This window comes from Podarcis muralis, chromosome 13 (assembly GCF_964188315.1).
Source record: "Podarcis muralis chromosome 13, rPodMur119.hap1.1, whole genome shotgun sequence".
Classification (NCBI taxonomy): Eukaryota; Metazoa; Chordata; class Lepidosauria; order Squamata; family Lacertidae; genus Podarcis; species Podarcis muralis.
Window position 1 is genome coordinate 38,773,763 of NC_135667.1, and position 23,785 is coordinate 38,797,547.

Consider the following 23,785-nt stretch of genomic DNA (forward strand, 5'->3'; position numbering starts at 1 on the left):
CATATTGAAGCACATATTCTTTCTCATCAAACAGCAATATTTCCATCCAGCACATAAAGCTCGCTTCACAACCAACCTTAGTACAATATTCTGCCTTATCATGAATATCACTTCTCTAACAATTCACAGATTAAAATTCTATTTTATAACTTGATTAAGAGAAAGGTAAAGATCCTTCCTCTTCCTCTGTCCTCTCCCTTGCAAAGAATGGCAGGAAGAGGTTATAATACCCATGTTTCGACATTGGTTAGTATTCTCTGGAAATCTACTGAGACATTATCAAAGTGATACTTAGCCATTCTGAGAGTGATAATTATAGTTGAGATAATTACAAGCATAAGAAAATGCCCAAACGTAATAATAATAACCCTGTTTCTGATGTTTCATTCAAAGTTCTTTCTGACTGTTTATGGGACTTCAAAAGGGCACGCAGAATTAACAGCAAAGAGGAAGAGAAAAACAGTGTGCCAATCTCTTATCAGTGCTGACCAGTGGAAATGGTTACTCTGACCTCCTAACATTTCCCACCTGAACACAAGTTCATTAGTTTTCTGACAATTATACCGAGACGAAGGAATGGTGAAAAGGACAACTATTTGTTTTCCTGATAGAAAAGCACCTCACAACTAATTGGAGGGAGTAATACAGTGGTGCCTCGCAAGACGAAATTAATTCGTTCCGCGAGTTTTTTCGTCTAGCGAATTTTTCGTCTTGCAAAGCACGAAATCCCATAGGAATGCATTGAAAATCAATTAATGCGTTCCTATGGTCAAAAAAGTCGAAACAAAGCCAAATTTGGTACAACAACAGTTTATTAACTGCTCTTTAAAGTCACACATACTGTAAAGAGCAGTTCAAAAATTGAAGGAAAAATAAATTAAGTTTCTAAACATGACAGAAAAACATTTAAAAATCAACAAAGTGTACAGTACATTTTCTAAGACTCTGTGGGACCACTCGAAGAAGGCTCCTCTTCCACTCTTTGCTTCTTGCTCAAGAACCTGTCCATAGTCTGCTGCTTCATCCGCCTTTTCAGCACCTCCCTGAAAGGCGACATGACCCTCGTATCAAAAGTGTTCCCAAGGTCATGTGCCACGTGCTTGTCAGGGTGGTGCTGCTCTGCAAAAGCCTGCACCTCCTTCCACTTCTGGCAAATGTCCCTCAGTTTTTCGGAGGACAGCCGTTCCTCAGTTGCTTCCTCCTCTTCCAGCGAGGCCCGCTCCTGCGCAGCCTCTGCCTGCAGTTCGACCAGCTCCTGGGTAGTCAGCTCGTGGTCGTGCTCCTCCACCAGCTCGCAGACATCCTCCTTTGTGACCTCCAGGCCCATGGTCCTCCCCAAGGCAACAATGCCCTGCACCACTGTTGACTCTGGTGCATCAGAGTCACTTGGTGCCACACAGTCCGGCCACAGGCTGCGCCAAGCGCAATTCAAATTTCTCTGGCTGATCCCGTTCCAGGCCGTGGTGATCATCTTCAAGCAGGTGACGATGTCAAAGTGGTCCTTCCAGAATTCCCGCAGGGTGATGGTGGTGCAGTCAGTCACCTTGAAGCATTGCCTGAAAAGCTCCTTGGTGTAGAGTTTTTTGAAATTGGCGATGACCTGCTGATCCATCGGCTGCAGCAGTGGCATGGTGTTAGGCGGCAGGAACATGATGTTGATGAAGCTGAACTCCTCCAACAAGTCCACCTCAAGGCCTTTAGGATGAGCAGGAGCATTGTCCATCAGATGCAAAGCCTTCAGCGGCAGGTCGTTGTCCAGCAGGTACTGCTTGACAGCAGGGCCAAAAGCAAGATTGACCCAGTCCACAAACAGCACACGTGTGACCCAAGCCTTGCTGTTGGATCGCCACATGACACTCAGCTGCTCCTTGTCGATCTTGTGTCTCTTGAAGGCCCGTGGGTTCTCCGAGTGGTACACCAGCAGGGGCTTGATCTTCAGGTCGCCGCTTGCATTGGCACAGAAGAGCAGGGTCAGACGGTCCTTCATGGGCTTGCGGCCAGGCAACTTCGACTCCTCCTGAGTGATGAAAGTCCTTTTGGGCATCCTCTTCCAAAACAGCCCGGTCTCATCACAGTTGAAGACCTGCTGTGGAACGTAGCCCTCCGTCTTCACAAACTCCAGGAACTCCGCTGCAAAGTCTTCAGCTGCAGGAACATCAGAACTGGCAGCCTCTCCATGCCTGACCACGCTGTGGATGCCAGATCTTGTCTTGAACCGATCAAACCAACCTCTGCTTGCCTTGAAGACTTCTGGCTCGTCTGAGGTTCCTGGCTGTTCCCGGATGAGGTCAGCGTGCAAGGCCTTGGCCTTCTCACAAATGACGGCCTCAGTCACTGTGTCCCCTGCACGCTGCTTCTCTTCTATCCAGATGAGCAGCAACTTCTCGACCTCCTCCAGAACAGCTGGGCAGTTCTTCACAATCCTGGCTGCATCAGTCGCCAGGATCTTCTCCCTCATCTTCAGGATGGTCCCGATGATTGATGGATTCCTCCCGTACTCCCTGGTGAGGTCCGTCACACGCATTCCGCCGTCGTGCTTCCGGATGATCTCCTTCTTCATTTCCAGCGTCACCTTCTCCTTCTTCCTCTCGCCGGCCTCCGCAGCAGCAGTCTTCTTGGGTCCCATGGCAGCACAGCTCCTACCTTCGTAAACTCAGAAAAAGAAAAAATCAGTGATGTGCTTCAAATCCAAAAAATTCAAAAGCACCCAGCCACCCACCACACAGAAATTAAAACCCAGAACCAAGTCCTTGAATCCCAAACACCCCAACCCCAAATCCAAAAACCCCCAAAAAAGTTTTAAAAGTTTAACTTACGAAATGGATGCAAAAGCAGTTCTGGAAAAGCTTCAACAATCAATCACCGAAGTCTTCAGAAACCTCAAATGGCTGCAAAATAAGTTTTGGAAAAGCTTCAAAAATCACCAAAGTCTTCAAAAACCTCAACTGCTCCCCCAGCCCCTCCCCAACTGCTGCAAACCCCTCCCCAACTGTTCCCCCACCCAGACAAAAAAAAATTCAAAAAATAACAACATGGCCCAATGGTCCCAGATTCCTGCAAACCCCTCCCCAACTGTTCCCCCACCCAGACAAAAAAAATTTCAAAAAATAACAACATGGCCCAATGGTCCCAGATTCCTGCAGAAACCTCTCCAACTGTTCCCCCAGCCAGCCAGCACACAGAAATTTTAAAACCCCAATATTTTTTTTGAAAAAAAACAACCTGGCCCAATGGTCACAGAAAATCATAAAAATTCAAAAAAAACCCCCACAAGCTCCCAGATTCCTGCAGAAACCTCCCCAACTGTTCCCCCAGCCAGCCAGCACACAGAAATTTTAAAACCCAAATTTTTTTTTGGAAAAAAAACAACATGGCCCAATGGTCACAGAAAATCATAAAAATTAAAAAAAAACAACAAAACCCACAAGCTCCCAGATTCTCGCAAAACCCCCCCCCCAACATCAAGTCCTTGAATCCCAAACACCACAACCCAAAATCCAAAAACCCCAAAAAAAGTTTTACTTACCAAATGGATGCAAGAGAAGTTCTGGAAAAGTTTTGGAAAAGCTTCAAAAGTGAGCAAAGTCTGAAAAAAGGCTACCAAACCGCGTGCTAACAGTTGCTCCTCGAAGTCAAGTAGCAACTGCAGCTCTCCAAGCAAAGCACCCTTGGTTTTAACGGTTTTTAGACAAAGGAAACAAAGTCGCAATGACCACAGGCATCCCCCACTGCACACGATAAATAACCAAATAATTTAATTAATATCCAGTTATGGAGGGAGAGTGCTGGAGAGTTCCCATGGCTTGTGAGGGCAGAGACTGGAGGTGCAGCAGGGGGTTGTTTACGCTACTCAGCCCCCCCCCCACCTGACAGCTAATGTGCATAGAAGAGCAGCAGAAGCAGCAACATTCCCACACATCCTCCAGTCAGCCCCCAGAATTCCAGATGTGGGTATTTTAGGTGCAGTATTTTTTATCCGGAATGGAGGGAGAGCAGCAGAGAAGACATTCAAAGGGTTTTAGATCGTGCTCCCCACTTCTCCAATCTTCATTTATGAATATGGGCCACTTGAACATAACCCCCAAGTAAGTGGGACTCGGTGTACTGAAATCTCTGAGACTGGATAATCATGACAGTAGCAACTCTACTGAAACCTTACTGAGACGAAAAAAACCTAGAAAGGAATGAGAATTTTTTTAAAAAATGCCGCTCAGTGTATTGTTTTTTCTTGTTCAGTTTCTAATCAATTACCCTCTGAATTTCTAGTCAGGTCTCAATATTTTATGGTACTGATGGTTTCCAAAATAATGCTTAGGGTTAAAACAAGATAAGGGGCTCCTGTTTCAGAGAGACCATATTTTGGTTTTAAGAGAAATTGCACATAACAATTGCAACATGTAAAATATAACAGAATTTAATGGTGCGAATAAAGAGAGATTACATTGCTCATAGTTTGGTGGGAAAAAACCAAAGAATGAAAGGGTAATTTATTATTTCCTCTTTATTAAGCACTCCTTGCTGTTCAGATCAGGCCTCAACACAATGATGTAGCATTTGGGAGCAAAGATGGAGCCCAGTAAGCCAGCACTGGAGGCCAAGATGGAGAAGATCTCCACAGCCACCATGTATTTCCCCTTGGTGCTCAGGTACACTGGAACAAAGGAGATCCAAACACTACAAAACAAGAACATGCTGAAGGTGATGAATTTGGCCTCATTGAAGCTCTCAGGCAGTTTTCGGGCTAAAAATGCTACAACAAAGCTGAAAATGGCCAAAAAGCCCATGTAGCCCAGGACACAGTAAAACAGGGCAACTGACCCTTCGTTGCAGCCTAGAATGATTTCCCTCATCACAGAGTGCATGTCAGAATCAGGGAATGGGGGAGAGGTTCCTAACCACACGGCGCAAATGCCCGCTTGGATAAGGGAACAAGAAATCACAATGGAGCTTGCCAGGCCTTTCCCCACCCACTTCCTCATTCTAGATCCTGGTTTGGTGGCCACAAAGGCCAGAACCACTGTGATAGTCTTGGCCAGAACACAAGAAACGGTCACTGTGAAAACAAGGCCGAAAGCCATTTGTCGGAGCAGGCAGCTCACTCTTTCTGGAGGGCTGAGGAAGATCAATGGGCAGAGGAAGCAGAGCAGGAGGAAAGTGAGGAGAGTGTAGGTGAGGTCCCGATTGTTTGCTCTGACAAGTGGTGTGTCCTGATGTTTAATGAAGATGACTAGGACCACCAGTGTGAGGAGAGAGAGAGAAAGAGCAATCAATGCTAAGCTCATCCCCAGAGGCTCTTTAACCGACAGGAAGCTGATGGTCTTTGGAACGCATTGTGATTGGTTTCTGTGTGGATAGTGATCTTCGGGGCATGCAACACAGTCAACCATGTCTGGAAAGAAAATAATCGTTCAGATTTTGGATGTGTTGCAAAGCAACTGCTAACGCTGCCAGTATGGAACTGATAATGTTAAATTAGAGGTATCACACATACAGTGGTGCCTCGCAAGACGAAATTAATCCGTTCCGCGAGTCTCTTCGTCTTGCGAAGCACGGCTATTAGCGGCCTAGCGGCTATTAGCGGCTTAGTGGCTTACCAGCTATTAACGGCTTAGCAGCTTAGCGGCTTTAAGAAAAAGGAAACAAACTCGCAAGAACTCGCAAGATGTTTCGTCTTGCGAAGCAAGCCCATAGGGAAATTCGTCTTGCGGAACGACTCAAAAAACGGAAAACCCTTTCGTCTAGCGAGTTTTTCGTCTTGCAAGGCATTCGTCTTGCGGGGCACCACTGTATTTCCAGAGTAACCTGATTGAAAGTCATGCATGAGAACCCCACCTCAGAACATAGCTGTCAACGTTTCCCTTTTTTAAAGGGAAATTCCCTTATTCCGAATAGGATTCCTCGCAAGAAAAGGGGCAAGTTGACAGCTATGCCTCAGAACTTTGTGTTGGGTTATGTACATGGCTGTCAACCTTCCCTTTTTTTGCGGTAAATTCCCTTATTCCAGCACCGCTTCCCGCTGCTTCCCCGGATTGTCAGATATCCCGTAGACTGTTCCCGGGACAGGTGAGGCTGCTGATCCATTATTTTCGAGGCTGCTGATCCCTTATTTTCAAATGTGAAAGTTGACAGCTATGGTTATGTGGGGTGTCCTGTAATGGCTTGCTAACTCCACATAAATACAGTGTTATTGATCAAAACAGGTACACTCCGTGACCATTTTCCACAGGGGTTCCATTCTCAGCCCCTTCCACCAGCACCCCCAATGCTGAACCCATTGCAACTTCCTCGGGTGCACAATTGTGCATCAATCAGATGCATGTTTATTTGTGAATTAAGGAAGTCCTGAATTAAGGAAGGTGTCTCATACTAAGTCATATCACTGGTGCATTTAAGTCAGAATTGCCTGCTGTATTTTAACCTGTGACAAAGATTACATCATGGGTGACAAACCGATTCTTTTTAGGAGTGGGTCCCTAATCCTTTATGGGGGCTACCTGTCAATAGGTATGGAGGAGAAATTTGGTTTTTATTCCACTTGAATGAGAAAGATATCTAAATTGCACTCCTTGAATCATTATATATCCTGTGTCTCTTACCCTTTTCAGATGAAATCTTGCCTTGAGGACATGGAGCACAACCATAGCAGCAGAATGGCTCACCCTCCTTCTTCTCCTTCCTGGAACCAGGAGGGCAATTTGGGTTACATACCGAAAGGGGTGGACCCTGCTCATTGAAAGAAACAGATAAACCGTTTAGCACAGAGAAGTAAGTAGCGCTTTTGGTTTCTTTTTTCTTCCAGCTGGCAGTAGGAAGACACCAAACTACTTATTCAAAACACAGTGCCAGGCTACTCACTTGGCTCTTCATGGTTCAACAACGTTCAGGGTGTAGCCTTATTAGACTTTACCGATTGGTTGGGTGAGCGTTGCTCCCGGAGAGGGAGGAAAGTGTCAAAAGACACCGAGGTTGCTTCAGAGGAAGAGTTCTTTATTTCTGCTCTCCGGAGCAGCAGAAAGGCACTTGCGTGGTCAGTTCACAGCAAGAGCACTTAAAGAGCGGTTACACACAGCTTATATACCCTTTCTGGTCTCCTTGCCCCCTCCCCAGGAATCCAGCCACGTCAGCTTATACACGTAAGTTGAAATCCATGATCACAAACAGATGTTCCTGTACTCTTGACCATAAAAGGATGTTCCTGTATTCCTTATCTTGGGGTAAGAAGGTCACTAACTCTAAGAGCACTCCTGGCGCCATCCCCGAGTGCGGGGGTGTCTTGCAAGGTCTGTGTGTCAGCGTGTCAGGATATTTACAACCCACAAGATAGGATAAGCCCCAGCTCTGCCATCCTGTTTCCACTTTGGAACTGACAAGGCCATCCATTAAAACGTCACGTACTGATAAAGGAGAGGGCTTTGTTTATAAAGCTGGGTTTGTGCTAAACAGCTCAGGCTAATGGATTTTAGCTAATGGATCTTGGAAGAATAAATTTGGGAGGCTTGGGGCCCGTTTCAGACTGACTGCACAGTCAGGTTTTAGATTTGAGAAACCCATTCCTTCAAGGGGGTCCTGAAATATGTCAACCCTAGTATAATTGAAAAGTGTGGTAGCTTGGGTGTGATTCACCCCCCCCCCATTAAGTCTAAGAAACGCATTAGAGGAATGTTTTCGGCTGGTGCCTAAAGATACAAAGGGAGGTGCCTCGCAAGCCATCTTGGGGAGGGCTGATTCTTCTCCTATCTAAGAAGCCCCTTTCCTCATTCTACACTTGGTGACAAAGAACAGCTACCCGCAAACTTCCACAGCCCCTACTTCCTTCTCAACCAACAGCATTTCAACTGCAAACAGCAAATCCCTTCTTCTTCCCAAGAGACTCATGAAATACACTGTGATGGCCAATTCTGCACTAGTTGGGTATTGATCTGAGCCAGCAAGATCTTATGTTGTGATTCCTGCATCGCAGACCACATGACTTCCAACTCCAAGATTCTATGATTCTTACACAGTGTAGAGAAAAAGTGTTTAGAATCTGGCTGGAAAGGCATGTATGTGCTGGACTGATGATCTGTAAGTAGAATAACATTCTCTTTTCCTATCTCTCATAACTGTAGGAATTAAGCCTCACCTGGTGAAAGCTTCTGTGCCACACCATTCTGTTGTCATCAAGGGTGAATGGCTGGTCAGGTGTAGCCTCCCCACCTACCCTTCCAACCTTGACTCTCATGAAGGAGTTATTTGGAAAAGTGACCAGGTTGGTGATATCAAAGCCAGCTTCTACTTCCCTGTTCAAACTAAAAGATACTGTTTCCCCAGCAGAGTTGTTAAAGGAGACACTCCTAAGAAAGGGGTGGAGCTGCATGGAAAGAAAAAGAGTAACTTTGAAGCAATGCAAATGCCTCTCCTTTCTCACATTCAGGATGCCTCCAGACTGTCAACACAGAGAGGTGGTGACATGCAAATATAATCTGTTTTCTGAGAAATGGTTTGTAGGATTAGAATTCACATATTGAGCCAATGATCTCCATTGCTTCCTATGGGGAAAATTCCAATGCATGTCTGATCATGTTTGGATATCTACACACACACACACACACACACACACACACACACACTGCCTAACTAGCCTCATATAACCTTCATTCTTGTGTCTAACAAATACATAAAGGGTTTAATGTCGTAGAATAAGGTGTTCTGACAGGCTTGGCCAATGTCCCTTCCCCTTACCTTGGGAAGAAATGGGCAACAAAGCCTATTGTTGTGTTCACTCTATATGTGAATTTTGTTTGTGGGGAGTTCTGAACTGCTCCCTGCAGCCGCATGGAATTAAGAAGTCTGTTTTTCATATAAGAATGTAATCTGAAACTACCATTTTCTATACCAATAAAAAGTTTAGGAACTTTTATCATTTTGTCTTCTACTTCTGCAACATTTTTATGAGTGTTGTGTTCCAAAAAACTGTTGAACTTTAAAGAGTTTTGTAAGCAAGCCATGTTACGACCTGCTAAGCTTGTGATCTATTTTTGTGCTAGGAAAGTGGGATCTTCTGGAATTCACTGGAAAGGGCATATTTTAAGGTTTTACATACTGTATTTCCATGCTTCTGTTTGCTGCATGTTTTCCCATACACACAAAGGAAGTTGCTCACAAAAAACCTGGAGAGTGCAGGATTGGGTCCCCTGCTAAACAGCTGTAAGCAGAACAGTCTGATTCTTCACTGAGCTGGTCCTCAATGAACAGCCTCTCTGCACACAAACGGGGAATGTGGAGCTTACAATTTTTCAGGGTACTGTTTTACATATCACTGCCTATGTCAAATAAATGATATCTCATGACAGGCATTACCTGCCAAGGCCGAAACTCCTGCATCCCTCCTTCCACCATTCTCCTATATTTGGCTCCAGGCAGGAACATGGCATGTAGAGCATGTGCTATGGCATAGACAGCAGTATAGAGACTGTAGCTGTGGCCAGACATGGTCATCTCAAATGCAGACGAAGGGAGATTTTCCAGCTTCTCCTCTCCAGTGCAGGTTCCACTGGCCTGCTCCTCTGTAGTGGAATTTGGAAATAAACAGAGAAATACTTCTGCCCAGAACTGCTTCACAAAGTAATTTCCATTTGCCTCAAAAGGATTTTGTGCTTGAAGAAAGGCTTTGAATCCTTGTAGCACATTTGAATGAACTGCAAAGGAAAGGGAACCCTGAAAGATTTGCATATCCAGGCTCATTTGCAAGGGCGGTGCTGTGAACTCCAGCTGTGCCGTCAGAATCCACACCTTGCCCACAGATGTCTTGGTCACATTTTCCATTTCACCTAGTGCTACCATTGTTTGCAAGGCAAGCATGGACTTTGTTCCTCCATAGACAACCACCACCTTGGCTTTACTTTCCATAATAGCTTGATAAATTTGGACCAACTGGAAATGCATGCTTATTATATCAGCCAAGTATGTCATTTTCTTGTTTGTCTCTGCGAAGGCCAAGCAAATACCTTTCTGGGAAAGCAGAGGTTTCAGCGTCTGAATAAATTTCTCTCCACTTTCTGCTGCAAGCAACCCAACCCACGTCCAACCAAAGTGCAGAAGTAATTCAACAATCCCTGTGTACTGATGGGCTTCATTGGGCACCATCCGGTAGAAGGGAGTGGATTGGCTTTGACCAGCGTCCTCTGGGGCAAAGGAGCCATAAGTGAGCTAAAGGGAAATAAAGGAGCATCATCTATAATTGCAGAAGGACTGGGCATGTGCATACAGGGCCTGCCCACTCAGGAGGAAATATGAGCAAGTTGCCTCAAAAAAGCAGTTTCCAGAAAGCAGGGAGGGGTGTGTGGAATAATAATAATAAATAAATAAGAGCAGTTATGACCATGCCTGCCATGAGACACTGAGGTTCTGTTTTTGAACTCTTTGCTCACAAGAGATTCGCAAAGGGCCCCCTCTGAAGAACTTCTTATCTGTGCAAAATAATTTATTACAACCTGATTTTAATTGCTGGAGACACTAAAAAGGAGACATAGCAGCTGTGAGGAGTAAATGGGCTAGCTGAATTGGATAATCCCCCCAAAGAGGCTCCTTTCCTTGTTAAAGTTGCCACTAGATGGCTAGGAACAGCGTTATCTATGAAAGAATGTTTTTGAAGCCCACACTGACCCTGGAGAGTTGATAGATGTATAGGTCTGGGTGACTCGGAATGGCAGAGAATAGCTCAGAGAGCATTGTGCATGCTTAAAAGCTTCATGAATATTAGTAAACACGCCCCAGGCGGAGATACAGCTTAATCGTGTCCTCCCTTAAAGAGGGCATGTGTTGCAGTGAGTCCTGGAATCCGATCCCGTGTTGTGGGTGGGTTAGATTGGTCAGCCACAACACCCAATTGGTGTTGGTGGGTCCCTTGATGCTGGGTTCAATCTGGCCAATGGGGCACAGTCCAAATGGATCAAGGGACCTATATATGCCTATGAACATGACCCAGAGCTTCCTCTTTTGGTGCATGCATTCGGAACACCCGCCCACCTCTTCCTACTTTAGGGCTTGTTGCACTTGACCTTGGTATGCTGTGTGTCGTCTGTCATTGGGACAGGGGCACGGCAGGAATTTCCCCCACTTGGCTGATTGGCTGTTGTCATTTGGGTTTCGCCTGCCACATAGCAAATTGTCACAACTTGTAAGATTGTGGATAGGCTCTGGTTCGGGTGATGGGGTGGAGGAACGCTCTCGCCATTCCTATGTGAAGGGTATTCTGTTAAAGGAATCCAGGGACTCAAATGGTTTGGTCAACCCCTGTGAGGGGGTTGTGCCCATGCCTGAGTCCAGAAGGACAGCTTGATGGCGGACATAGTCCATTCCTGACTTTTTGCCTATCCAGGTTGCACCCTTGGCTGACCTATGCTGGAACCCTGGGTCAACACCACCTGAATGGCAGGGAGCTAGTCCAACCAGAGCCTATGCAACCACTCACTTTCTGTAATCTATAAAGTTGAGACCTAAATTCTGCCCAAAACCAAAATCAAAATTTGAGTCAAGTGTGAATTTATTTAGGGAGGTGGTTTCTGGGTATGAACACTCAATTTACACGAACATGGGGTGTATGTAAATGGACATGGGATGTATGTAACAGTTGGGGGCACATATCAAGAAGAAAACATGAAGAAGGCATATCAGAAAAGTATGTAACTACAGTTTCCTGACCAATAGGATACTGCAGGAAGGAATTTTGGACTGGTTAGGAGTGGGGTAGGCAACCTAAGGCCTGGGGGTCAGATGTGGCCCAATCGCCTTCTAAATCAGGCCCACGGACGGTCCGGGAATCAGCGTGTTTTTACATGAGTAGAATGTGTCCTTTTATTTAAAATGCATCTCTGGGTTATTTGTGGAGCATAGGAGTTCGTTCATTTCCCCCCCTTCAAAATATAGTCCGGCCCACCACATGGTCTGAGGGACAGTGGACCAGCCCCCTGCTGAAAAAGTTTGCTGACCCCTGGGTTAGGATATAAATTATCTATGTGTACACAACAGTCATGCACTCCCTCTTTATAGCATGAGCTGGGGTTTTTTGTCCATACAGCGCTGTTTGACAATAATTCTGGTTAGCCCTGATCCTTGGTGTAAGACTCCTTTTCTCACAGAGAAATCTGAATATCTCCGGGGAAGATCCCTGGGGCATTTTTGTACCACAGGGTGGCAGATTACACCCTGTATTTCTCAGCCTCCAGCTCCTTCTCTGCCACCCCTGCATGCCCAGTTTCCCGCACTCCTGCTTTCCTCTCCTCCCTCCTCCTTTTCTTTCTCCACTTTTTCCTCTATGCTTTCCTCTGTTGCTGCTTTCTTCTCCCCTGTTTCTTTCACTTTGTTTCACTTCAGCATTTCAGCTCCTGATTTCATGGTGTCTTCCCTTCCCTTCCTCTCTCAAACCACTAAGACACAGAATCCCCATCAAGTGCCACAATGTGTGGGCAGCTGACTCCTGATAGGCAGGCTTCCAGCTTTGCAAGAGAGCAGCTTCCGTCTCCATCCGTCTCCAGCCATGAAGCAAAGGTGAGAGGGTGTCAGTCGGCAGCATGGAATTTTGATACAAGTTCTTAGGTGTGTGTGGATAAGGAAGTGAGGTGAGATGAGAACTCTTCCTTCATCACATTACCTTCTCTCCATCGAAAGACACTTTTCAGTTAGTAAAAAACCAAACTACCAAACTCACTCAAGGGGTCGGGAGAGCAGGACTGGAGAGTGTTTCGAGGGCTGCATTTTGTCCCTGAATCGGATATTCCTAATCCATGCTCTAACTCAGCAGCGTTAGCAAACTACAGTTCCAATGGGGTATCATTTTCTGGTTTACCTCAGGCAGCAAAGGGTCTTGGGCTGGCCCTTGTGCATTTCTAATGACTGTGGTGGTAAAAATAAATATGTGGGCAGGGTGGGTGGGAGGGAGATATCTTCACTTCACTCTCCCCTTCTCCATGGCATTTGGTGTGCTGCTACAGCACTCTCTTGTGGAAAAAGCACTTGAGAAAAACCACATTCCTGCATCTCTCTGGCATGCAATACAGTGGCAGACCTTCCTAGTGTCCCTATTTTCCAAGGACAGTCCCAGATTTACAGAAGCAGTCCCAGTTTCTGATTTGATCCCACAATGCCCCATTTTTCCTTAGGATGTCCTTCTTTTCATCAGAGAAATGTTGGAGGGTATGGCGTTATCCAATCCCCGAGCCATCTGAAGACAGTCCCATATAGGGAAGTTTTTAAAATGTTTAATATTTTATTATGTTTTTACATACGATGAAAGCCGCTCAATATGGTTGGGACAACCCAGTAAAATGGGTGGGGTATAAACAGTAACATTATTATTATGGAATAGGATATCCCTATGAAGGGGCTGCATCATCAGCTGAACCTGAGACACCAAGCTAGATAGAAGATTCACTTCTCAGACCTCCAGCAGAGAGAAATGGCCAGTGTGCCTAAGAATGGGGGAAAGGAATGGCCACCTACAGCAGACATGTTTTTATTATGCTGATAGCTTAATGTCACCTGACAGCTTGATGCTACGCATTCTATTTAATTGTGCAAAGCACACTGGGAACACTTTTTGTGAAGGGCAGAATCACTCTCCTTTGTCTCTCACAACTATTTCTCTATTATACAAATCCTTTCTAGATAGAAAAGATTGTGATGAATGAGTGTGGAAACCCCCAAGGGTATCTTACCTGGGGAATCTTGTAGATGCCCAAGATGTTTGCCAGGTAGACGGAGGTATCTAAGTCCAGTCCCCCAATAACTGCCACCAGGTGTTTCTGGATGTTGCACTTGTAGTTGGGTATAAGGGTAGAGGGAAGGTTCAGAGCTGCCCAGTACGTCATCCTTTCATCAAAATAATTGTCGTAGATGTGGAATCCCAGTGTAATATTAGGCAAGATCTTGGGGTTCTCATTGATCTCCTTGACAGCAAATACCAAGGCCAGAATATGCTGGTAGTTCTTTGGCACAATACTGCAATGAGAATTTTATGCTGTATCATTGGGGGATATCCTATGCATTCCCCCCCCCCAAGGGATCTCTTTATGAGTCTTCAAGTTGGAGAGGTTTGAATTTCAAATGTGTTTTGGTTTTGATATATTTTTAAGAGTATTTGCAGTAAATATGAACTAAATTGAATTCCCCCCTTCCCAATGACAGAATATTGATATTTACTTTGGGGTTCATTATATACTTGACAGCACTTTTTGAACATCCAAGAGATGCTCTTGCTGACACCAGCCTCTAACGCCTTTTCTCTCATATCAACTTCCCTAAGCCTCCACTCCTGTCCAGTTCACACACAGATAAGTTTAGCAGCTAGGTACAATCTGCCACTGACTGTCAAACTCCTCAGATTAAATTATTGGCTGCTTGGGCAGATGAGCTCATTTAAGAAATGTGCTTTTATAATGTTCTTCTAATAAGAAGTGAGCAGAATTTTAGCTTCATCTAGGGCTCATTCAGACTTCCCCTAGTCCTGCCATTTTCCTCCAGGAAAACCTGATCTTTACCGCTGTATTGGAACTTACACCTCCCTCAGAACTTCTCCCAACTGACAGTTAACTGACATTTCTTCACTGATCACTACCTTCAGCTGAATGCAGACAGAATGTATCAAACCCAGGCCCTCTCTAGAAATATTAAATGCAGTCGACTAGCCCAACTTAGATGAGAACATCAGATGAGAGCACCACCTCAATGGAAAGGTGAACCATTAAAACCACTCACAGGAGAGTTTCTGAGGTGAAGATTAAGAACAGAGAAGGGCTTTCCATTTTAAACTACAGAGGTTTGATCTGTGAGTCCTCCCCTAGTTCAACTATCCTTGGAAGAGATTTGGGAGTGATTCTGCCCTTCACAAAAAGTGTTCCCAGTGTGCTTTGCACAGTTAAATGGAGTGCATAGCATCAAACTGCCAGTGTCTATGTATGAAGAGAAGGTAATGGGATGGTGGAAGAGTGCTCATCTCACCCCACTTCCTTATCCAAACACACCTAAAAACATGTATCCAAATTCCATTCTGCCAACTGACACCCTCTCACCTTTGCTCCATGGCCTACTGGTTGGAGACTGAAGCTGCTCTCTTGCAAAGCTGGAAGCCTGCCTATCAGGAGTCAGCTGCCCACACATTGTGGCACTTGATGGGAATTCTGTGTGTTTGTAGTTTGAGAGAGGAAGGGAAGACACCATGAAATCAGGAGCTGAAATGCTGTGGTGAAGCAAAAGAGGAGGGGAAAGCAGGAGTGCAGGAAACTGGGCATGCAGGGGTGGTAGAAAAGGAGCTGGAGGCAGAGAAACACAGTGTGCAATCTGCCACCCCTCCCAGCTTTCTGGAAACGACCTTCTTCAGGCAACTGGCTCATTCTGCCTCCTATGTGGATATATCTTTGATGCACATACCCAGCCCTTCTGCAATAATACATGATGCTACTGTATTTCCTTTTAGCTCACTTATGGCTCCTTTGCCCCAGAGGATGCTGGTCAAAGCCAATCCACTTCCTTCTATAGGATGGTGCCCAATGAAGCCCATCAGCACTTTGGTATTGTTGAGCTACTTCTGCACTTTGGTTGGACCTGGGTTGGATTCCTTGCTAGGGAAAGTGACAGTGGAGAGAGATTTATTCACACCCTGAAACCTCTGCTCTCCCAGAAAGGCATTTGCTTGGCCTTCACAGAGACAAATCTGAAAACGACATATTTGGCTGAGTATTATGACATGTTTCCCCACTGGATCCAAATTTATCACGCTATTATGGAAAGTAAAGCCAAAGTGGTGGTTGTCTATGGAGGAACAAAGTCCATGCTTTGCTTGAGAGAAATAGTAGCTCTTGGTGAATTGGAAAATGTGACCAAGACCTCTGTGGGCAAGGTGTGGATTCTGACGGCACAACTGGATTTCACGGCATTGACCTATCAAATGAACTGGGATATGCAAGTCTTCCATGGTTCCCTCTGCTTTACAGTTCATTCAAATGTGGTACAAGGATTCAAAGCCTTTCTTCAGGCACAAAATCCTTTTGAGGGAAATGGAACTGGCTTTGTCAAGCAGTTCTGGGCACAGGTATTTCTCTGTTTATTTCCAAACTCCAGTACAGAGGAGCAGGCCAGTGGAACCTGCACTGGCGAGGAGAAGCTGGAGAATCTCCCTTCATCTGGTTTTGAGATGAGCATGACTGGCCACAGCTACAGTCTCTATAATGCTGTCTATGCCACTGCACATGCTCTAAATGCCATGTTCCTGCCTGGACCCAAATATAGGGTGGTGGTGGAAGGAGAGATGCAGGAGCTTTGGCCTTGGCAGGTAATGCCTCTCATAAGATATAATTTATTTGACATAGGGAGTGATATGCAAAACAGTACCCTGAAAAATTTCAAGCTCCAGTGTAAGACCACATTCTCCCCTTGTGGGCAGAAAAGCTACTCATGGAGTAAGACAGTGAAGTACCAGACCGGTCCCATTTTTTGTATGAGAAACTTCCTTTGCATGCAGAGAACCTGTTAGTCAAGGCGGATCCAATCCTGCACTGTGCTGCTTCTTCCAAAGCAGCTTCACTGCACAGAAGTTACAGGGAGTATCCGAGCCTAGACTGAGAGGAGAAGGAGAGACCTGGCAAGGAAAGGCAGGTGGTGCTGGAGAAAAATGTAGCTTTGGCTGGGGAAATGAGATGGAGAACAGCAAGGAAGAGGACTTTAAACCTTTTTTTTAATAATTTTTGCTGAGCTTGCTAAACAATATGTTTCTTGTTGGACTCGTTGGACTCTTTGGGGAGAGAACCCCAGAAGAGATTTAATATGGCTACTCATGCAGCAAATAATGGCATGAAATGCAGGAGTTGAAACCTTAGAATGTACCCCTTCTAGTTGATCCCAAAACATCCCACTTCCTTAGCACAAAGACAGGTCACATAATTAATAAGTTATACATTGTTTACTTGCAAAGCTCTTCAAAGGTCAGATTCATGTGCTTTTCCATACAGCAGTCAGTTGTGCAGGTAGTCAAACATAGCGTGGCTACAGAAATGGCTACAGTTACTAAAATATTGGTATGGAAACAGAGTGCATTGTGAGTGCCAAAAAGAAGAAACATATGCATTACCTCACAGTTACTATTTTTATTTCAATGCAGCTCCATCCCTTCCTTATGACTCTCTCATTCAACAACTCTGCTGGAGAAACAGTATCTTTTGGTGAGAACAGGGAAGTAGAAGCTGGCTTTGATATTACCAACCTGGTCACTTTCCCAAATAACTCCTTTGTAAGGGTCAAGGTTGGAAGGGTAGGTGGGGAGGCTACACCTGACCAGCCATTCACCCTTGATGACAACAGAATGGTGTGGCACAGAAGCTTTCACCAGGTGGGCCACAATTTCTACTTCCATGAAATATAGGAAAACAATGTTATTGCACTTTTATATTTTCCTCTGTGCTACATAAGAACATAACATGAGCTTGCTGGATCAGTCCAATGGCCCATCTTGTCCAGGATAACACCCATGGCCAGTCTTGTCCTGCATCTGGATATGGTGTGCATGTGACTGTTACCTTGTGTGTCTCTCTATCCCAGGGTATTTCATGAGTCTCTTGTGAAGAATGAGGTGTTTGTTGTTCTGATTAGAAGGAAGCAGGGACTATGGAGTTTGTGGGCAGCTGGTTTTCTCACCAACAGTGGAATGAGGAAATAGACTTCTTAGATTGAGGAAGACTCAAACAATGGGGGCCAAATAATTTTAAAAAAATAAGTCCCCCCCTCCAAGGAGGCTCTCTTCCCTATATATCTTTAGGCACTAGGTGAAAACATTCCTCTTCTCCCAGTTTGTTGTCTGATTAAAGTATCTGGGGTTGATATTGTTTTGGTTGTTACCATGTAAGGTACAGGTAGGTAGCCGTGTTGGTCTGCAGTAGTAAATAAAATAATAATAATAAATCCTTCCAGTAGCACCTTAGAGACCAACTTAAGTTTTTTATTGGTATGAGCTTTGGTGTGCATGCACACTTCTTCAGATATATAGGAACTGCTGGCGGAGATCAAAACGAAGCAGGGCAAAGGCTAATAGAGTTCTGTCAAGAGAACAAGCTGGTCATCACAAACACTCTTTTCCAACAACACAAGAGATTACACATGGACATCACCAGATGGGCAGCATCGAAATTAAACAAGCAATGCAAAGAAATAGAGGAAAACAATAGAATGGGGAAAACCAGAGATCTGTTCAAGAAAATTAAAGGTATGAAAGGAACCTTTCATACAAAGATTACTATAATAAAGGACAAAAGTGGTAAGGACCTAACAGAAACAGAAGACATCAAGAAGAGGTGGCAAGATTACACAGAGGAAATATACCAGAAAGATATGGATGTCTCGTACACCCCAGGTAGTGTGGTTGTTGACCTTGAGCCAGACATCCTGGAGAGTGAAGTCAAATGGGCCTTAGAAAGCACTGCTAATAACAAGGCCAGTGAAAGTGATGATATTCCAGCTGAACTATTTAAAATTTTAAAAAATGATGCTGTTACACTCAATATGCCAGCAAGTTTGGAAAACTCAGCAGTGGCCAGAGGATTGGAGAAGATCAGTCTACATAACAATCCCAAAGAAGGGCAGTGCCAAAGAATGCTCCAACTACCACACAATTGCACTCATTTCACACGCTAGCAAGGTTATGCTTAAAATTCTACAAGGCAGGTTTAAACAGTATGTGGACCAAGAACTCCCAGAAGTGCAAGCTGGATTTCAAAGGGGCAGAGGAACCAGAGACCAAATTGCAAACATGTGCTGGATTATGGAGAAAGCTAAAGAGTTCCAGAAAAACATAAACATCTGTTTCATTGACTACGCAAAAGCATTTGACTGTGTTGACCACAGCAAACTATGGCAAGTTCTTGAAGAAATGGGAGTGCCTGATCACCTCATCTGTCTCCTGAGAAATCTCTATGTGGGACAAGAAGCTGCAGTTAGACTGGATATGGAACAAGTGATTGGTTCAAAATTGGGAAAGGAGTACGGCAAGGCTGTATATTGTCTCCCTGCTTATTTAACTTATATGCAGAATTCATCATGCGAAAGGCTGGGCTGGATGAATCCCAAACTGGAATTGAGATTGCCAGAAGAAATATCAACAACCTCAGAGATGCAGATAACACAACCTTGATGGAGAAAGTGAGGAGGAATTAAAGAACCTTTTAATGAAGGTGAAAGAGGAGAATGCAAAATATGGTCTGAAGCTCAACATCAAAAAAACGAAGATCATGGCCACTGGTCCCATCACCTCCTGGCAAATAGAAGGGGAAGAAATGGAGGCAGTGAGAGATTTTACTTTCTTGTGTTCCATGATCACTGCAAATGGTGACAGCAGTCACGAAACTTAAAGATTCCTGCTTCTTGGGAGAAAAGCAATGACAAACCTGGACAGCATCTTAAAAAGCAGAGACATCACCTTGCCGACAAAGGTCTGTATAGTTAAAGCTATGGTTTTCCCAGAAGTGATGTATGGAAGTGAGAGCTGGACCATAAAGAAGGCTGATCGCCAAAGAATTGATGCTTTTGAATTATGGTGCTGGAGGAGACTCTTGAGAGTCCCATGGACTGCAAGAAGATCAAACCGATCCATTCTGAAGGAAATCAGCCCTGAGTGCTCACTGGAAGGGCAGATCATGAAGCTGAGGCTCCAATACTTTGGCCACCTCATGAGAAGAGAAGACTCCCTGGAAAAGACCCTGATGTTGGGAAAGATTGAGGGCACAAGGAGAAGGGGACAACAGAGGATGAGATGTTTGGAAAGTGTTCTCGAAGCTACCAGCATGAGTTTGACCAAACTGCAGGAGGCAGTGGAAGACAGGAGTGCCTGGCGTGCTCTGGTCCATGGGGTCATGAAGAGTCGGACATGACTAAATCACTAAACAACAACATGGGGACAATAGGGGCTGTGCTGGTAAAGATGAATCCTTAATCCTCTTCCCATTTGCACCCTCATGCATTCTTCCTGAATGCCTGAAAGGGGCTCAAACATGGTAAGTTTCAGCATTATTATTTTTTCGTGTATTTTTCTTAATTAAATTTTGTTTAGCAATTTAAAATACTCATTTTAACACCCTTATAATATCAATGACTTCCCTTCTTCTCTTTCCATGGTTTCTTTTACATATCATAAATCCCTGCATATTTTATATTTATTAATTTATGGACTCTGCATTCCACCTCAATACTTTTAATTTCCCTATTTGTCCTTATATTCTGAAGCAATATTTCTAATGTCAAAATAAACAGCAATGGAGATAGGGGACACCCTTGTCTTGTTCCTTTTTCTATTTTGCATTTGTATGAAGGAATATTATTTATTAAAATATTTGCGGATTGATCGGTATAGATTGCTTTAATTGCAGCCAGGCAAGAATTACCTACTTCCATTTACTCTAAGACCTTAATCAAAAATGACATTAAATATAACCAAAGGCTTTCTCTGCATCTAAAAATATTAATGTGACCTGTTGTTCAGTTCTCACTTCCAAATACATCCTTCCTTTAAGCAGGAATTACTACAGTCACCCAAATTGTATTCATGGTGTCCTTAAGTGGTTCAATAAGTTCATCCAGAAACTTTTTATAATAAAGTGCCGTAAGTCCATCTGGCCCGGGTGTTTTTCCCATCTTCATTCTATTTATTGCTGTCAGATGTGCAGGTGGTTGCTCATGAGTAACCAGGCAAGACTCCGACCTGTCTTTTTCAGGTTTTATTGGTGCAAACTATTTACAGTGCACAACTCAAAAGTTCATGTCTGTCTTAGTCACTTGCAGATTCCAGGAGTGACCCTTTCCGGTTTCTCCCCCAGCATAAGAACTTAGACACCCCAAATCTCTACCTCCCCTCCTTACGTTTCACCCCTCTGCGCAAGCAGGGCGACGGAAGCTTGGGCTCTCTGTAGCATCTTTGAGCCCTCCCTTCACCCGGCTACTCCCCTCCCCCTTGGCTCCACTGGAGTTGTGATTTTCTCTGCTGCCAGAGGAGGAGCTGCTTCTCAGAATCATTGGAGGATCTCTGTATCCCCCTGCCTCCCTCCCCCTTTCCGATGGCAGTCCCATGACAATTGCCATTTGTAATTCAAATATCAATACAGGTGCATTCAAACCTGGCCAATTTTCTTTGGGTACTCGGTGTATGTAACAATCACTCAAATAAGATTCCATTTTCTCACAGTCCTCTTTTCCACAGTGATATAATGAAGTATAATTTTTTTCAAAAACAAAATGAGTAGTTTCGCACTAAGTTTTGAATAAGTAGTTTAGTGTCTTCCTACTGCTGGCTGGAAGAAAAGGGACACAAAAAGTGCTAATGATTTCTGTGTGCAAAAATGTTTAAGTGTTCATTTAAATGGGCAGGTTCCACCCCTTTCTGTGTGTAACCCAAGTTGTCCTCCTGGTTCCAGCAAGGAAAAGAAGGAGGGGGAGCCATTCTGCTGCTATGATTGTGCTCCATGTCCTCAAGGAAACATTTCATCTGAGAAAGGTGAGAAACAGAAGAGATATACTTTTCAAACAGATATACTTTTTGCAGATCCAAAAGATCCTGTTGCTGACACCAGCATCTAAATACTTTTATCTCATACCAACTTCCCTAAGCCTCGCTCCTGTCCAGTTCACACACAGATTGGTTTAGCAACTAGAAACAATCTGCCTCTGACTGGCAAACTCATCAGATTATGTTCCTTCCTGCTTGGACAGCTGAGCTCCTTTAAGAAATCTGCTTTTATAATATTCTTCTGGTAAGAACTGAACAGAATTTTAGCTAATGTAGGGCTCATTCAGACTTCCCCTAGTCCTGCCATTTTCCTCCTGGAAAACCTGATCTTTACCACTCAATTGGAACTCACACCTCCCTCAGAACTTCTCCCAGCTGACAGTTAACTGACATTTCTTCAGTGATCACTACCTTCAGCTGAATAAAGTCAGAATGTATTTGATACAGGCCCTGTCTACAAATATTACATTCATCTAGCCTGACTTGGATCTTCGAGCACAACCCCAAAGTGGAGATAAGCCTTTAAGACCCCTCACAAGAGAGTTTTTGAGGTGAAGATTAGGAATAGAGAATGGCTTTCCATCTTAAATTAGGGAGGTTTAATCTGTGAGTCCTTGGAAGAAATTGGGTGGGATGTGGGGAGGAGAGAACACATCAGCAAGACCAGGCTCTCTCATCTCACTGACACATTCAGATCTGCACCTTCCTTCTTCCAAGGCAACTTTTCAGCTTTGTAAATGCCCCCCACCATCTGCCAGGATGTAAATCCCCCTGAAATCAGTGGAACTAACTTCTGAATAGACCAGGTTAGAGCTGCGAGATATTTCAGTATCATTTGATTATTTGACATCTCAATTATTTACAAGGTATTAAGAAGTTGATAGGTAGTTAGCCTTTCTGTGAAGTCTTCTTCATCAAAAGCATTAAGGAGATGGGAAGCAAGTCCGCCAACAATAAGATGACCAGGTTGGTAGTATTCATGTGGAATTCTGGACAGATCATGGACGGTGCAACTTGTGGTATGTTTGCACACCAAATGTGGCAGATGGAAGAGAAGAGGCACAATAAACAGCAGCATATTGAAGCAAATATTCTTTCTCATCAAACAATCGTATTTCCATCCAGCACATGAACCTTGCTTCACAACCAACCTCAGTACAATATTCTGCCTTATCGCAAACAGCACTTCTCTAACAATTCACAGATTAAAATCCTATTTTATAACTTGATTAAGAAAATAGTTAAACTCCTTCCTTTTCCTCTGTCCTCTCCCTTGCTGAGAATGGCAAGAAGAGGTTATAATACCCATGTTTTGACATTGGTTAGTATTCTCTGGAAATCTACTGAGACATTATCCAAGGGTGACACAAACATGCTGAGAGTGATAATTATAGGTGAGATAATAACAAGCTCTCTTTACATCAGAAACATCAGAAAATACCCAAACATAATAATAATAACAACTCTGTTTCTGATGTTTCATTCAAGGTGGTTTCTGACTGTTTATGGGACAACAAAAGGGCATGCAGAATTAAGAGCAACAAGGAAGAGAAGAACAGTGGGCCAGTCTCTTATCAATGCTGACCAGTGCAAATGATTAACCTGACCTCCTAAAAATACCACCTGAACACCAGTTCATTAGTTTTTGGATCATTATACCAGGACCGAAGAATGGTGGAAAGGACTGAGTTCCGTAGGTGGCTTGCAATGGTAGCAAGGAAAAATAGGAATCAAAAAAAAAGAATGCTCTGGATGCCAAGATCCAGGTTGGGGACACAAACTCTTTGTTGAGAGATTCTCACAAACAACTCTTTATGTTCCTTATAGAAAAGCACCTCACAACTAGTTGGAGAGAGAAATATATAGAAGTAATAAATAAAATGTAGTGAATGGTGGTATTATATTTTCTAATAAAATGAAGCTTAATTTCACTCAGGTTCAAAATGCTTTAACTTCAAAATATTCATTCAGATGCATTCTGCTCCATCTTATAACGTTAAAAATAACGTTATTCGTTTAATTTTAAGTTTAAAACCCCCCACCCCACCAGGAATGGTCTAGCATATATTGCCCATAACCACGGGCATCCCCCACTGCACACGAATAATAACTACCGTATGTTGTGGCGTACAAGATGAATTTTTATCCCTGGAAAATCACCCCAAATGTCGGGGGTCGTCTTATACGCCAGGTATACGCGTTGGGAAGGAAGAGAGGGAGACGGTGAGCAGAGGCGCCCCTTCTGCCGTCGCTCCTCCTCCCGCCCCA

The 23,785-nt window shown here is 44.1% G+C and overlaps 1 protein-coding gene across 1 annotated transcript; it reads right to left on the reverse strand.

The window, feature by feature from the left end:
- Positions 1–3,435: 3,435 nt before the first annotated feature.
- On the reverse strand, positions 3,436–15,135 carry LOC114582670 (vomeronasal type-2 receptor 26-like). The gene is made up of 6 exons (XM_077918303.1): positions 15,048–15,135; positions 13,695–13,990; positions 9,340–10,188; positions 8,123–8,350; positions 6,597–6,723; positions 3,436–5,389 (listed from the first exon to the last, which is right to left on the reverse strand). Exons 1-6 carry the CDS (start codon positions 15,133–15,135, stop codon positions 4,491–4,493), a joined length of 2,487 nt encoding a protein of 828 aa, XP_077774429.1. The 3' UTR covers positions 3,436–4,490.
- Positions 15,136–23,785: the final 8,650 nt, after the last annotated feature.